This window comes from Lepidochelys kempii, chromosome 8, assembly GCF_965140265.1.
Source record: "Lepidochelys kempii isolate rLepKem1 chromosome 8, rLepKem1.hap2, whole genome shotgun sequence".
Classification (NCBI taxonomy): Eukaryota; Metazoa; Chordata; order Testudines; family Cheloniidae; genus Lepidochelys; species Lepidochelys kempii.
In genome coordinates this window covers 4723322-4738465 of record NC_133263.1, presented here as the reverse complement: position 1 = coordinate 4738465, position 15144 = coordinate 4723322, and the positions used below count along the sequence as shown (strand labels likewise).

The window sequence follows — 15144 nt, the reverse complement described above, 5'->3', positions numbered from 1 at the left end:
GCTTCTAGGGGGCCCCGGGCTCGGACGCTGCCGGGGGTTTCTAGGGGAGCCCTGGGGGCGGCCCGGGGACGCTGCCGGGAGTTTCTAGGGGGCCCCTGGGGGCGCTGCCGGGAGTTTCTAGGCCCCCCCGGGGAGGAGGCTCGGACGCTGCCGGGAGTTTCTAGGGGCCCCTGGGGCGGCCCGGGGACGCTGCCGGGAGTTTCTAGGCCCCCCCGGGGAGGAGGCTCGGGGACGCTGACGGGAGTTTCTAGGCCCCCCCCCGGGGGGGAGGCTGGGACCTGCCGGGAGTTTCTAGGGGGCCCCGGGCTCGGACGCTGCCGGGAGTTTTTAGGCCCCCCGGGGGGGTGGGAGCGCTGGGTGTTGGAGCCGCTCTCTTTGCGGGGGTCGCAGTCTCCGCCGTTGGGAGGCACCGGGTGTCTCCCTGCCATTACTCTCCGGGCGGGGCCGGGCGATGAATGGTTTCAGCACCGAGGAGGACAGCCGGGATGGGCCCCCCGCTGCCCCCTTTTACGGCCAGAGCTGCTGCCTGATTGATGACGGGGACCGCTGTGTGCGCCCGGCCGGCAATGCCTCCTTCAGCAAGAGGATCCAGAAGAGCATCTCCCAGAAGAAGCTCAAGCTGGACATCGACAAAAGTGTGAGTTGCAACCCGGGTCGCAGCCTTGCATTTATGTGGCCCAAAGGCGCCTACAGTGCTCTGCGAAGTTCATGAGCCACTGCAGTGTGGCCTCTTCTGGGCTGGAACCCAGCATCTGCTTTACAGTGCAGGGGAGGAGCCTTATACAACCGTTTGGTACCACCAGACTGCAGTTACACCTGGCATTGCATGGATTTTGGGACCAAACTGAAGACAGCGTGCCTTGAACGTTGCAAATTGTGTTTATTGAGCCACATTGGCAATGTTTTAGACACCGGATTGACAATGCTAGGGTTCTTTCCCCCTCTGAAGGGAATAGGAAGTGTAGGTATACCTAATGTGACCCTTTATTTTGCAGGCTTTATTCCAAACGATTTTACAGATTTAAATATCACTACTAATGTTGTAAAAGATGTAGAGGACAGAGAAAAGGTCTGGAAGAAGAGAGAGGGAGAGATCAACTGGCGATGAAGTGAGAAGTAGGGCTAGTAAAGTAGTGAGAGATTTAAAAGGACTTCCAGACTTCCATATTCTCTGTGTATATATAAAGTCTGCTGCAGTTTCCACGATATGCATCTGATGAAATGAGCTGTAGCTCACGAAAGCTCATGCTCTAATAAATTGGTTAGTCTCTAAGGTGCCACAAGTACTCCTTTTCTTTTTGCGAATACAGACTAACACGGCTGTTACTCTGAAACCTTCCAGATGATAGGTGCTCGAGGAGAAGCATCTTGCATTCCAGTGAGCATGTTGTGCGGAAGGATAGAGAAAAGGCCATTTTCTCTTAGTTTTGAAGACAGTAGTACCACTTCAGCCACTGTTAGGTACTTGTGACTGCTGTGATTACTAAAGAGGTAACTTTAATTCCACAGATCCCGACCAGTTGGGAGGTATTTACATAAGTAAAGCTTCGAACTGTTCCCATGAAGCAATCATTTAAAAACTGTCACATCTGACTGAACAGTTGACATAACCATTTTTTAAATGAAAAAAATTGCGAGCTTCTTTATTGGTTGGCTTATCTGCTGCCAGCCAATTAATGATCATTTTAAGAGACATCGGTCCGTCAGGCCTATAAATGGGACCCTCACTGGGAGGAGGATACATCTGAGCTCAGCAGCCATAGTCTTTATGGAGAAAGTTTCTATTTAAAGTAACTCCATCAGCATAAGTCTCACTTCCATCAGAATTTTTTTTTTTTGCCTGCAGTTGTTATAAGCAGCCATAAGATTAGGACAACTGAAAGAAATTAGAGTGTACTTTGAGTGTACTTTGTCCATTTAATGGCATATTGCTTTAATTTGAGTGTACTTTGTCCATTTAATGGCATATTTCATATGGTTGATTTCACTTTTCCTCTTGTTTGTGACCATCTTTCACACAGCAACAAGGGAGAAAATCACTTTAAAGAGAGAGACTCAACTTGAAATCTAGTAATTTTTTTTAAATCACGTATTTCACCTCTCAGAGTAGTCCCTGAATCTTTCTAATGTGAGTCAAATTTTACTATCTTTTAATATTTTGTTTCCCTTCTTACATATGAAAGACCACAAAAGTGAAAGGGGAAACCAATGAAATAACTAAACGGGCAGAAAGGATTAAACTGACTGTACAAAGTGCTTTCTTTACAGTTTAAAGGCATTTGTACTGGACTAGCATCTACTCATTTCTGTCATTTACAGTCAGTTTAGAGAATGTTAGTTTTCATTAGAAAATGCCCTCTTAACAGGGACTTTCATATTGGGGCGAACTTTTAGAAAGATTTCAGAGTAGCAGCGTACATAAGATTCTAATGTACAAAAAGTAGTCAGTTAGTCTGTCTTCTTCTGTTGTTTGGTAAGGGGTTAGGTCCTGATCCTGAAAACATGCACGTTAGTAATCTCACTGATTTCAGTGGGATTACTTGTGTACATCAAGGTAAACACATGCATAAATCTTCACAGATTCAGAACCTTATTCTTCACAGCTCAGCTACAGCTCAATTCAGAAGTGAAGAGACATGATCCTGTAGAGAATTCATCCTTTATTTTGTGACATTTGATTGGTTTCATAAAAGTGAATGTGACATCATAAATTTAGCATTATTATTAGAGATTGAATTTCAACTCAGGCTGTTAGGAACCCTTCATTTTCCTCTGCCTCTTCTCAGCCCTAGCCATTCACACGATGAGCTTATTTCCATAATTCACGAGTATTCATGATTCAAATATACCAATTTTCATAGTGTTAAATGTAGTGCAGCAAATGTGTCCTGTGTATTATTTCTTTATAATTGATCGTAGTCTGATACAGTGTTTTTATATAATAACTACTCTGATTGCTTTTTCCCCCACTTTTTACTCTTAGGTAAGGCACCTGTATATTTGTGATTTCCACAAGAATTTCATTCAGAGTGTCCGAAACAAAAGGAAGAGGAAAACTAGCGATGATGGAGGAGACTCTCCTGAGCATGAGATGGATGTCCCAGAAGTAAGTGTCTTACAAAAGCGGATGTTGGCTGCTATTGCCAGTGTCTGCCGTGTTCAAATTTCATGAACCTTATTGTCTTGGGGGGAAGGCATACATCCTTTCAAGTCCATGAAATAGGGACATTTGAGCACTTTCATATATCTGTGAAGACTCTTTCTTTCACTGAAATTGCAGCTTTGTCTAAATTCTTATGGAAGTAACAGTGCCTTCAGGAATAATTTTTATATTGAGGGAGATTATTCTGATTTTGTTTTGTGAGCATATTCCATTTTCTTTCATCACCCTGGAATGATCCAGTTCCTGGCTTTACTAGATTTCTTCTATATACATGTCCACTTAAAACTTTCTATAAAAGAGGAATTGAAAAGATTTGTGGAAAAGAAGTCCAAGCCTACAATTTTATATGCAGGGAGTAGAGCTGAGAAAATAGTTTATTTTTCAATTCAGTGGCCAAACCACCTAAATAAATAAAAACGAATTTGTTTTGAACAGAATTTTATTTTCTTGCCAAAACAAAAGTGAAAAGAATTGTTTTTTGGGTCAAACAAAATGTTTCATTGGACCCTAAGTTAATTTGTTTTTATTTTGTTACATTTTTGGGGGGGTGACGCTTTTTAACGCTTTTTAAAAAACAAATTGACCCAAATTTCAAAACAAAACTTTTACATTTTTAAAAAAAATATATTCAGCTGAAAATGTTCACTGAATTTGACCAAAAACCGTGAATAGTTTCAGTTGCCCTGAGACTGCATTTTTCAGCAAATCTATTAGTTGAAAAATTTCTTCCAGTTCTAATAGAGTGTGCCTAAACAACAAGTAAGGGGGTAGTCAGCATATACACTATTCTAAAGTTACTATTTAAAAAAAAAAATGAATGCACGTCAAGTTGTACTGCATGATTCCTGATTGGTGCTACAACCCAGCATGCATCATTCAGGGATATCACAGCTTTCAGACTCTCCACTATGGTAATGGAGTCAGCCCATGTGGGCTTAACTAAGCAACATTCAATGATGTTGTGCAGTTTTGAAATATGTATAATACTTTTTACATCCCAGAGCAGCATTATTTAATAATACTCTTAAACCAGTGTTTCTCAAACTATTGTACTGGTAACCCCTTTCACACAGCAAGCCTCTGAGTGTGACCCCCCCCCCTTATAAATTAAAAACACTTGTTTATGTATTTAACACCTTTAAATATACCTGTTTTAACACCTGTATTAAACCATGAAACAAATAAATTATAAAATCTTTGAGACAAGAGCCACATTATCTTATTTAATCTAATTTCTCTATTCCTCAGTTTCCCCGTTTGTAAAATGGGGTTATGAAACTGACTTCCTTTGTAAAGTGCTTTGAGATCTACTGATGGTATTAGGTGGTATTATTATTTGTACTTTGGGCATTGAGCACACTTTTAAGTGTGCTACAATAATAAATTGAAATAATTACTTAACAGAGCCCTTCTGGGCTGGCTCATTTGCTTTAGAGGTATTTCTCATACCTGACACGCTAATACGTTGCTTAGTTAATACAGGAGCCAGTGGCAGGACGTCATAGTTCCTAAAAACATTACTAACAACAAAATTAAATTTCTGTGCCATATGCTGCAGATAACAAAAGTTAAGTAACATTCAACGCATACTTTAAAACATAAGAGGGAGTTTTTCAATTTACATTTAAAGTTCCCTTCACCTGGACTGTTACTGAAGCACGCACTTTCTGCCTGCCCTTTGTGCAGTTTTTTCACTCTCACTGTAGAAATTGTGTGTTTACATTTTGAAATATCCCTGGTTGAGTTCATTCCTTCACAGTGCCCGGAAACCCAACAGTTTATGACATTAGCCATTTGCTCAGTGGGTAATAAGATGGTATTCAGCCACAAGTTTCTAAACTCTGTGGGAACAGCAGTGAGTTATGATTTCTGTTTGTAACAAAGAACTCTATAATTCTTAGTGTGGTTCTTCTCTGAAAAACAACTCTCTAAAAATGGCATTGGGGGACTATTTTTGTGTAAATGACCTGCTTATCAGATTCACTCAGTTTACAAGTGAAAGGATTACTGAGGATGCGGAGGTGTAATTGAGAGCAGAATTTGGCCTTACAGCTGTAAATTGGCTAACCGTTCTGTTGTGGTATATGAGCCAGAACAGAATTTCTCTCCCCTGAGACTGTTTTGGCTCTGCAACATTAACAAGAATTAAAAAGTAGACTTATATTTGTCACTAAAGCAAGCCCATGTGGCTCTGAATACAGACAGAACAGTCCTGTTGAGCTAGTAAGTGCCAGTTTGAGCTACTCTCCTCAGATACATCTGCACCCCAGTCATCCTGCATCTGTTTTCCAGGTTGACCTGTTCCAGCTGCAAGTGAACACGCTGCGACGGTACAAAAGACATTACAAGTTACAGACCAGGCCTGGCCTCAATAAGGCTCAGCTAGCAGAAGTAAGCGAGGGTGTGGGGAGTTGCTTTTTATAACAGAAGAAAAATGTATTTTTCGGTTCCCCAACCTGACATCCATTTTCTGGACACAAGTGATTGCACTGACTCTATCACTAGTACATACCAGATGCTCTGCTGCTGGTTTCCAGTGAATTGCTATAAGTGTATTCTCCTTCCCATGAGAAGGATCCTGAGGAACATTTTGCAGTAGCTGTTGTTTGTTCTCCTTTCTTTCCATCCATCTAATTCGTTAAAAAGTGAATGATTAATGATGGCAGAGTGAATAGAATCAGAAAATGGACTCTTATTGTCCTGTGTATTTACCAATTTTCAAGCTATTAGTTGGGGACAGCTGTAAAACCAAACTCCTGAGACACATTCTAGCAGAGAGACAAGGAGGGTGAGGTAATCTTTTATGAGACCAACTTCTGTTGATGAGAGAGAAAAGCTTTTGAGCCACACAGAGCTCTTCTTCAGGTCACCCAAAGAAGAGCTCTGTGTGTGGCTCAGAAGCTTCTCTCTCTCGCCAATGGAAGTTGGTCTAATAAAAGATATTACCTCACTATCCTTGTGTCTCTAATATTCTGGGACCAACAGAGCTATAACTACACTGCATACAGCATGATTTAACAGTCATTTTAAATGTCATATTGTTTTCGTTTTTCTCCATTCTCTGCCTAGTGCAGTTGGGCTGCATTTCTTCATATTAAAAGCAGAGTCACTAACCCAGTTCTTCCCTTCTCTCTTTCCTTCCATGATCCTGACATACCTTGCTTACCTAATAAATCATGCCTCATCAGTCTGTTAGAATTCTTTGAGGGGATCAACAAATCTGTAGACAAGGGTGATCCAGTGGATATAGTGTACTTGAACTATCAGAAAGTCTTTGACAAAGGCCCTCACCAAAGGCTCTTAAGCAAAGTAAGTAGTCGTGGGATAAGAGGGAAAGGCCTCACGTGGATCAGTAACTGGTTAAAAGACAGGAAACACAAGGTAGGGATAAATGGTCAGTTTTCAGAATGTGGAGGGATAAATAGCAATATCTCCCAGGGATCTGTACTGGGAGCAGTGCGGTTCATACATGATCTGGAAAAGGGGGTAAATGGGTAAAGAGATGGCAAAATTTCTGGACAATTCAAAATTACTCAAGACCGTTAAGTCCAAACCAGACTGTGAAGAGTTATAAAGGGATCTCACAAAAGTGGTTGACTGGGCAACAAAACAGCAAATGAAATTCAGTGCTGATAGTGCACATTGGAAAACATAATCCCAACTGTACATACAAAATGATGGGATCTAAAGTAATTGTTGCCACTCTGAAAGAAATCTTGAAGTCATTGTGGCTAGTTCTATGAAAACATCTGCTCAGTGTGCAGTGGCAGTCAAAACGAACAATGTTAGGAACCATTAGAAAAGGGATAGATAAGACAGAAAATATCATATCACCACTGTATAAATCTGTGGTACTCCCAACACCTTGAACGTTGCATGCAGTTCTGGTTGCCCTATCTCAGAAAAGATAAATTAGAATTGGAAGAATTACAGAGCAGGGCAACAAAAATTATTAAGGTTGCATATGAGGAGAGATTAATAAGACTGGGACTTTTCAGCTTGGAAAAGAGATGGCTACGAGTGGATATGATAGATGACCATAAAAGCATGAATGGCATGGATAAAATGAATAAGGAATGTTGTTTAGTCCTTTACATACCACAAGAACCAAGGGTCACCCAATGAAATTAATAGTCAGCAGGTTTAAAACAAACAAAGGGAAGTGCTTCTTCACACAATGCACAGTCAGAACTGTGGAATTCGTTGCCAGGGGATTTCGTGAAGGTCAAAAGTAAAACTGAGTTAAAAAATTATCAGGTCCATCAATGGCTATTAGCCAAGATGATCGGGGATGCAACTCCATGCTCTGGGTGTCCCGAGCCTCTGACTGACAAAAGCTGGGAGAGGGTGATGGAATGGATCACTCAGTGATTGCCTGTTCTGTTCATGCCCTCTGAAGCACCTGGCACTGGCTGCTGTCAGAAGACCCAATACCAGATTAGATGGACCATTGGTCTGACCTAGTATGGCTGTTCTTAATAAGCCATTAAAGAGCTGTCTCCTCCTTCTGTCCTCCACTTGAGACAAGAGTTTGGGTAGCTCTTCTATACAAGGAGTACTACAGATAGATGTAGTGTCCTTAATAGATATTCTAATGTTCAAGGCAGTTGTGCTTCAGGCCAGTGTTACAGAATCCCCACTCCTGCCCCGATTTCACCTGAATGTGTTCCTAGGGAAGCTCTGCTCTCATCAGGTTAACCTTACCTCTGCAGAAATTGCACTGTGTTTTCTGCAGGCCCAGGACTTTTACCACCATACAGCACGCAAAATTCTGGCGGCTTTGTAAAATGTTTTGTTGCTCATTTTCAAAGTAGAGTACAGAATTAATGTTGATAATGTTGTACAGTATATGGCATAGAGTAACAAGGTGAAGGGTGGGATGTAGATCCTCATTGGTATATCATGTATTTGTAGTGTTCTAGCTAATGAGTAAGCAGTCTTTCAATTCCCTCTTGTTGGCAAGCGCTATGTACTGAAGCACATTTACATTAGTATCCCCAGCAAAACTATTATGCAAGCAGAGATTAACCTTAAGGGGAGCCTAACTTAAAATTGTCACACACTTCCCAGATTTCCTGTGAAGTTTGAGCAGCTTTGACCCTACGCTGGATCCTCGTCCAGCTCCCATGCTTGAATCACTTCTGCCTGAGGCTCTTAGACATCTGCTTCTAACCCACCGTAAGGAAAACTCAAACTTCCATAAGTCTTCTTGGAGTGATTCATATTGTTCAACCTGCATCAAAAACCAATTCTGGAGTTGTGCTGGGTACTGAAAGAGATGTTCCCACCATAGGGGAAAGCACATCTCCTAATCCTGGCCCAGCAAGACCCTTTTTACATTAGATTTATCCTTTGGATGAGAAAAGCAACCTAACTGTCCAGGGTTGTTACCAGAGTTTGAGATAGCAGCCCTAGCTTTTTTTCTGTTGTGGATCCCCTTTCAGTTCCTTTTATGAAAGCTTCCAATGTGTTTTAATGTGGGCAAAGGTCCATTGAAGCTGCATTGTTTACATTGCCAAGTCTCTACCTCTTTTGGATGACTTTAGCGAAGCTTGGCGATAGCTTTCCTTCACTCTTCTTTAAAATATTGAGTCATGGGGAAACTCTCTCCAAGCAAACTTGGCACGGAATGGATTGGGGAGGTGGTTTCTACTACTAACTAAAATACTAGCCTGTTGTAATGCTTTCCTAGGAAAGGAGGACTTCCTGGCTTCCAAATTCCACTTGTGAATTGGCTCCTGAAATTGTTGATTTAGCAAGACAACTCTCTGCCCATATGCACATTCTAGCTATAGTGAAGGGGTAAATGAGGACTGACTGTTCAAATCAGTGCATGTTTGCATAAAAGTGTGTTTTACTTGACAGCCTTAAATCAATGTCAGGATGAACAAAGACCAAACTGTAGCTCTGCTTATTTCTGCATTTAATTCAAGAATTTGCCTTTTTTTTTTTTCTTTTATAATATTTAGACCATTAGCCGCCACTTCAGAAATATCCCTGTGAATGAAAAGGAGACACTTGCTTACTTTATCTACATGGTAAAGACCAACAAGAGCAGGCTGGACCACAAATCAGAAAGCAGCAAGCAACTAGAATAAAGATGAGTTGGACTTTGGATGAGAATAAGCATGATATTGAAGGAACAGGTGGTGTCATGCATTTTAAGCTTATAAAGACTGTTAAACTATATTGTAAAAAATTTTAAATGCTGTGTGTGTGAATGACATGATATAGACACTCTTGGTCAGGACTATCTGAAAACATGCATCCAACATGCCTAAGAAGACTTTCTTCCCAGTCAAAGCCAACATTGGAATGAAGGAATAAAGATCATAGGAAGAATTAAAGATATCAGTAGGACTTTGTGGCTTTGAAGTTCATTGATGCAGTGTGTTAAAGTACTTCTGGAAGCCTGCTTCCGAATGTGATTTTGGTGATGAGTAAAAAGAATTCAGTGGTCTCAGTCTGCATCACAAAACCACCATGCAACACGCTTTGGCTCAGGACTGGAACAGCAGTGGAATTATAATTCAGAATCAAGGTGCATGGGTCAGAAGTCTGTCTGAAGCTTGCTCACAACCTGAACACACTCCAACTTTCTCTGAGTCAGTGCTACAAGTTCCAAACTTCTGTGAATGAATGCTACAATTCACCAAATCCACTCAGTGAACGCTGTTTGATTGGTTTGAAAATGGATTTCTCACATCATATCATGTGGAAACCAAACTGATATTGCCAACCTTTTCATCTGCTTTACCTTATTTAAAAACTCATTATTTAATTGAATTGTTTTAAGCATTTGAGAACATCTGCATTTTCTGGACTTATGGCATTTAAGGAAATATGTGGCATTTAGGCAAATATTGTGAATTAATTCACTGGTTTGATCATGTTAAAAATGCCCCAATTAATTCACATAAATCTTTGTTGTGTCTCTTGAATTCTAGGCTCAGGGGGATAGGTGAAGCAATGGCTTATGGCTCAAGCCTTTATCCTGGGCCAGATCAGGTATAAATCACACAAGTGACTTTATTCTCAATCTGGTCTTCAGCAGGTCCACGTCACAAGACTGGCTCACAGATTGGTCTGACTTCCAGTCTCAGTTTCAGATAAACCATTCTAGGAGCGGTAGATATGTCACCAGTGTACTAACACGAGCGTAAGCGATATTTGAACAGCATCTGCCTGCACTGTTTTGGCAATGGACAGAGTGTCAAAGCACTCACCTTTCATAAGCATTAAATTTACATTTCCTAGAAATAATGCTGATCGTAGAATGGCACACAGTTGTCCTTTGTAACTGCATGTTTTAAAAGTAAAGTTAAAATCACTCATTTTTGTCATTTCAAGCCAAGGTGTTCTTACAAATCTTCACAGCCTAAACAAAATTGGCAAGGGGAACCTAAAGAGCATTGTGACCTGTCATTTTCCAGTGACCTCAAATTCAATTCAAGGTAGTCTTTGTGATTTTTAAAAAACCACACCACTCCCCTGCTGTTTTAGCTTTTTAATCTTTTTATTCTGTTCTGAGATGCCAAGACCCCACCTGATGAGCATATATGAAACAAGCCTTAAGCAGCAAAATGAACAGTGGAGAACTTTGGTTAGAATTTTTCAGTTGTGGGTTTGAACATGCAGAAACTGTCTGTAGCTTTGAATAGCTAAATATAAGAGACACAGCTCAATATTGTATGTATTGCTTATTGTGCAAGACAGACCGTTCATACAATAACTTATTGAAATCTTAAGCTTTCCCAAAGTATCTGGTAAAATAATTAAGGTCACCACTCTAAGCAAACTGAGTTTATTTGCAGAGCTTTCAAGTGTTTGCTTATGTTCCAAATAGATTGCCAAGAAACTTCAGCCTTTTTAATAAGTCCAGTGTCATGCAGAAAATACTTCTAGTGATAGAGATATTCCATTTTAATCTGATGCATTTCTGAAGGATGTGGATTGTTTCAAGTGTCATCACAGACTCCAATTCAGTATGAATTTTACAAACTATTTAGATCAGAGGGTATGTCTACACTTCAGTTAAAACCCTGTAGCTGGCCGGTGCCAGCTGACTCAGACTCGTGGGGCTAGGGAGCTTTTTAATTGCCATGTAGCCAATCGAGCTTGGGCTGGAGCCGGGGCTCTAGGACCTTGTGAGGCCCAAGCCCAAACATCTGCAATTAAACAGTCCCTTGGGAGTCAGCTGGCATAGGCCAGCCACAGGTGTCTAATTGCAATATAGACATATCCTAAGGCGCTTTGACACAAGCAGTGAAGGAGTGTATGGAATGGTAAGCAAATGTCTTGCATCAATATTTCTTGAGTGTTTAAGAGTCTCCATTATTCTGGTCCCTTCCTTATTGGAAGGATGAAATAAACACCCCATATCAGTCAATTGATCTGCTTTATATAATTCAGGACAGATGCCTAGAAGATATGTTCTCTGACTGCATAATTAACTTCAGAGTTTTTATGCATGCACCCAGAGGAGAGTGATTAAGGAAAAATCTGTCTTCAAGTTATGAGTAGGTTATGCCTCATCCTGATTTCCAGACCAAAAATGGAATTTGTGTGGGGTTGTTAGGGGTTTTTTTTCCTTTATTTGCTCTTAAAAAAAAAAAGTTGTTGCAGTGTTTTAGCCATTCTTTACAAAGGAAATATGGTGGCAGGTTCCATCTGTTCAGGTGTATTCATTGGAATGTTTTTGTGCAGAGGTGGGATTCAGGAAATTTTCTGAGCTAAGTGTTTGATATAAAATTTATGATTGTTGTTGGTTTCACTTAAGCAATTATACTTTACTTTTTAAAAAAAATCTTATTCTAAGGTGTGGTGATGGAAAGATGTTTACCAGCCATTAGCAGGAGTTTGTAAGGTGGAGAGGTTGGAGGAAGGACACCAAAGAAGCAGAGGAATCTTTGGTTTTCAGATCCCTGGGATCCCATTGCCTTATGAACACTTGGAGATGCCTTATTCTCTTGTTCTCAACTCCGCTAGAATAACAAGCCTTGATCCTGAGAGCAAGTGTCTTGGTGGAGGGACTGGTCACTCATGTGGCTACCCACGCTAGACACTGACATCACACGTCAATTCAGCAGCAATAGCCATGTTCAGAGTGCCTGTGGCTCTCGGAGCATTTAGACTTTAATAATCAGAAACGCAACAATGCAATTGCTCTGTGTAATGCCACTGTGTGTGTTTGATTGTGCTGCTCGCCCATTAATGATACTGTCCAACAGGTTTTAAATGCTCAACAGCAAATGTTTTTTTTGAGCCTCAGGGGTGTGAAATTTTTCAGCACTTTGACAGGGTTTGTTGAAGATGCAGGAGAACAGAATTGCTTTGATGGATGTGGTTCATTCACACAAGGTGTAAGTTTTTTACCTTGATACTTTTAGAATTTGCATTTCACAGACGGGATTTAAATGCGGTCTAACTCAACCATGGTGCGCAAACTTTAGTAGTCGTATATAATTTGTTCCAAGTCTCTGGGTGGAATTCATCCAGTGCAGAAGGCCCATAGGAAACCCTCCTGTCCACATAAGAACCTGATCCAGTTAAAGACTCCTGTCAACTTCATTAGGGTTTGGATCAGACCCTAAACCCTTACGATGGAACTCAGAGTCCCTCCTGCAGGCTTCTTCAGTGGGTTAATTTAATCCTGTGTAGTGGTCCTATGCTGGTCCCTAGTATTTGTAGGGGAAGAAAAAGAAATCACTGACCTTTTTCATCCCTTGAGCTCAGTGAAGGAAAAAGCAAGGGAATTTGAAGTGTCCTGTGATAGGATTAAATTAGGGGCAGTGGCATTGTGATGACTGGAAAGTGCAGCTGATAAAGCTGGCAAGTTCTTAGGGGGCACTTTGTCCTTAGATGTTCTGTGTTCATCTTTCAAGGCCTCGTTTTGTGTCTGTATCTTGAATACTGCATATCTTGAGCAAACTGTTGCAGTAATATTTAATGTTTCTTTTGCTGATTAAAGCCTGATTTAAAAACTTAGGTCAGCCTAGCTACATCTCTCGGGACTGTGAAAAATGTAATGCCCTGTGCAACATAGTTAGGTCGAGCTAACTCTGCTGTAGACACAGCTAGATCACCGGAAGAATTCTTTCCGTCGGTCTAGCTACTGCCTCTCGAGAGGTGAATTACCTACGTCAGTGGTAAAAGCCGTTCCCGTCGGTGACGGAAGCATCTACTCTAGAGTGCCACGGACAGCACAACTGCAGCACCACAGCTGTGCCATTCTTACTGCTGTGGTTTATACGTATCCTAAGATCCAGAAAAGTGGAGGATTAAGGTTGTTCCGACTTTATTGAATTCTCTGGTACCTGCAGGCGTGCTTCTAAGGAAAGTTGGAGGCTCTTTTGATGTGTAGCCGAACAAAAAAAACATACACACAAATCTGTCTGGCAACTGAAAGTCAGACATGTCAGTAGGATGGCTTCTTACCCAAACCAGCTGTGAAATCTAGAGCCAAAGTAACCCACAGCAAACATATTTCAGACTAGGTAGCATAGCAAAGAGAACTCCATGTAGGACATGGTCCAAATGTAAACCCAGCTAAATGGACTTCTTTCACGCACACATTTTTAAGAAGAGTCAGCTAAACAGTGTTAAATTTTGCGATGAGTGTTTTATGCCAAACGCAAATGTAGTGGGAAGGAGAAAGGGTGAGCCATGCACTTTACTTCTGTCGGTAGGTTCTAATGTAAATACTGGTGGGAAATCATGGTAGGTAAATGGAAGTGGTCAGGGAGGGGGACTTGATAGAAAAGATTTTGTTTTTTGTTTCAAACAGCAAACCATTCTTACTCCTGCAATGCCCTAGCATCGTTTTCTCTTTAAAATTTAAACTATTGAGATGAGGGAACATTAAACTTTTAGGTGGGAGCCATTTTACTGCCCAGTGGATTCACTAAAGGGCCCATCATGGAGACACAATAGAATATTGTTGATTGCTCTTTTTCATTATTGTTCCTTCATGTCAGCTAGGGCTTATCAACCATAAGAGAGGTGGTAAAGTTCAGTTTTCGGTTTCTGCTTTCTAGTTGTAAACAGGACTCTTAACGGCACCAGATAGTCCATTCACTTTTGCAACAAACCTCTGCTCTCACTTCCATGTTATCCATTACCCACAGCTCTGTTGGAAAGTAACTAAATAGTGTTCATGGAGTGGGAGGGCTCTTGCCTTAAATTCTGAATTTCAGTTACAATCAGGTCTGATGTATAAAATAGTTTGCAATAGGTTCTTAGGTCTCTGACGTAATAGATTTCCATTATTGTTTTTAAAAGAACGAGGTTTGCGTTTTTGCCTTTCATTTGTTGTCTTCATCCCTCTTGTCTTGTCCCATTCCACAGCTGGAACACCGAGAGGAGACGCATCGGATAACTTAAAAAATTAATCCTTTTACTCTGTACCAGGCTTACTGGGAGAAAAAAAATCATTCTCCCTTTCATTACGGCCTCCCACATGTTGTGCTGATCTTATGCCAAATGTTTTTGATATCTTGTATTTTTACTGATGTAAGATAGCTGTGTACTGTCAATGTAACTCTAGTAACTTATAGTGAAACTGTATAATTTTCTCTGAGATGTAGAAAATGTTCTGCTCCCACCGTGTATGAGACTTTAACTCTGTCCTGTCAGACAAAGCTATAAATGCCTGAGTTTCACTTTTAATAAATGATCTATCTAGCAACACGCTCCAAGTTCCCTCTGTTTGCCTCTCTGAATAGGATTCGCTTCCAGTGACTGGCTTAGGAGATTTGGTTCCTGGGATGATCTAGACGTAGTGCTTCTCACTGCCACATAGGACACCTGGGTTCACTTTGATTCCCTGTGCTGACTTTTTGTCCCCAGGACTTCAAGTATTGCAGAGATGGGAGGGGAAGTAGAGGGGTGAGGAAAAATGCCATCCCCCTGTGTCAAATAAAGGAGTCTTACCAACTCCTTAGCTGGATGAGTAGTTCCTCTGACATAAGGCCTCTTGTAGT

The 15144-nt window shown here is 41.0% G+C and overlaps 1 protein-coding gene across 2 annotated transcripts; it reads left to right on the top strand.

Annotated features, from left to right (window-relative positions):
• The first annotated feature begins 25 nt into the window (after nucleotides 1-25).
• SAP30L (SAP30 like) lies at nucleotides 26-14849 on the top strand. Of its 2 annotated transcripts, XM_073355267.1 has the most exons (4): nucleotides 28-637; nucleotides 2984-3106; nucleotides 5456-5554; nucleotides 9133-14849. In XM_073355267.1, exons 1-4 carry the CDS (start codon nucleotides 452-454, stop codon nucleotides 9259-9261), a joined length of 537 nt encoding a protein of 178 aa, XP_073211368.1. In that variant the 5' UTR covers nucleotides 28-451; the 3' UTR covers nucleotides 9262-14849. The 2 variants fall into 2 exon arrangements, with proteins under 2 accessions (XP_073211369.1, XP_073211368.1); XM_073355268.1 differs by lacking the exon at nucleotides 5456-5554 and having other exon boundaries at nucleotides 26-637.
• Nucleotides 14850-15144: the final 295 nt, after the last annotated feature.

Bases quoted from the DNA above. Each gene is read 5' to 3' on its own strand.
- SAP30L (XM_073355267.1), top strand. From the start codon at position 452: ATGAATGGTTTCAGCACCGAGGAGGACAGCCGGGATGGGCCCCCCGCT. The intron at 3,107-5,455 runs GTAAGTGTCTTA...TCTGTTTTCCAG, and splicing joins ATGAGATGGATGTCCCAGAA to GTTGACCTGTTCCAGCTGCA. The intron at 5,555-9,132 runs GTAAGCGAGGGT...TATAATATTTAG, and splicing joins ATAAGGCTCAGCTAGCAGAA to ACCATTAGCCGCCACTTCAG.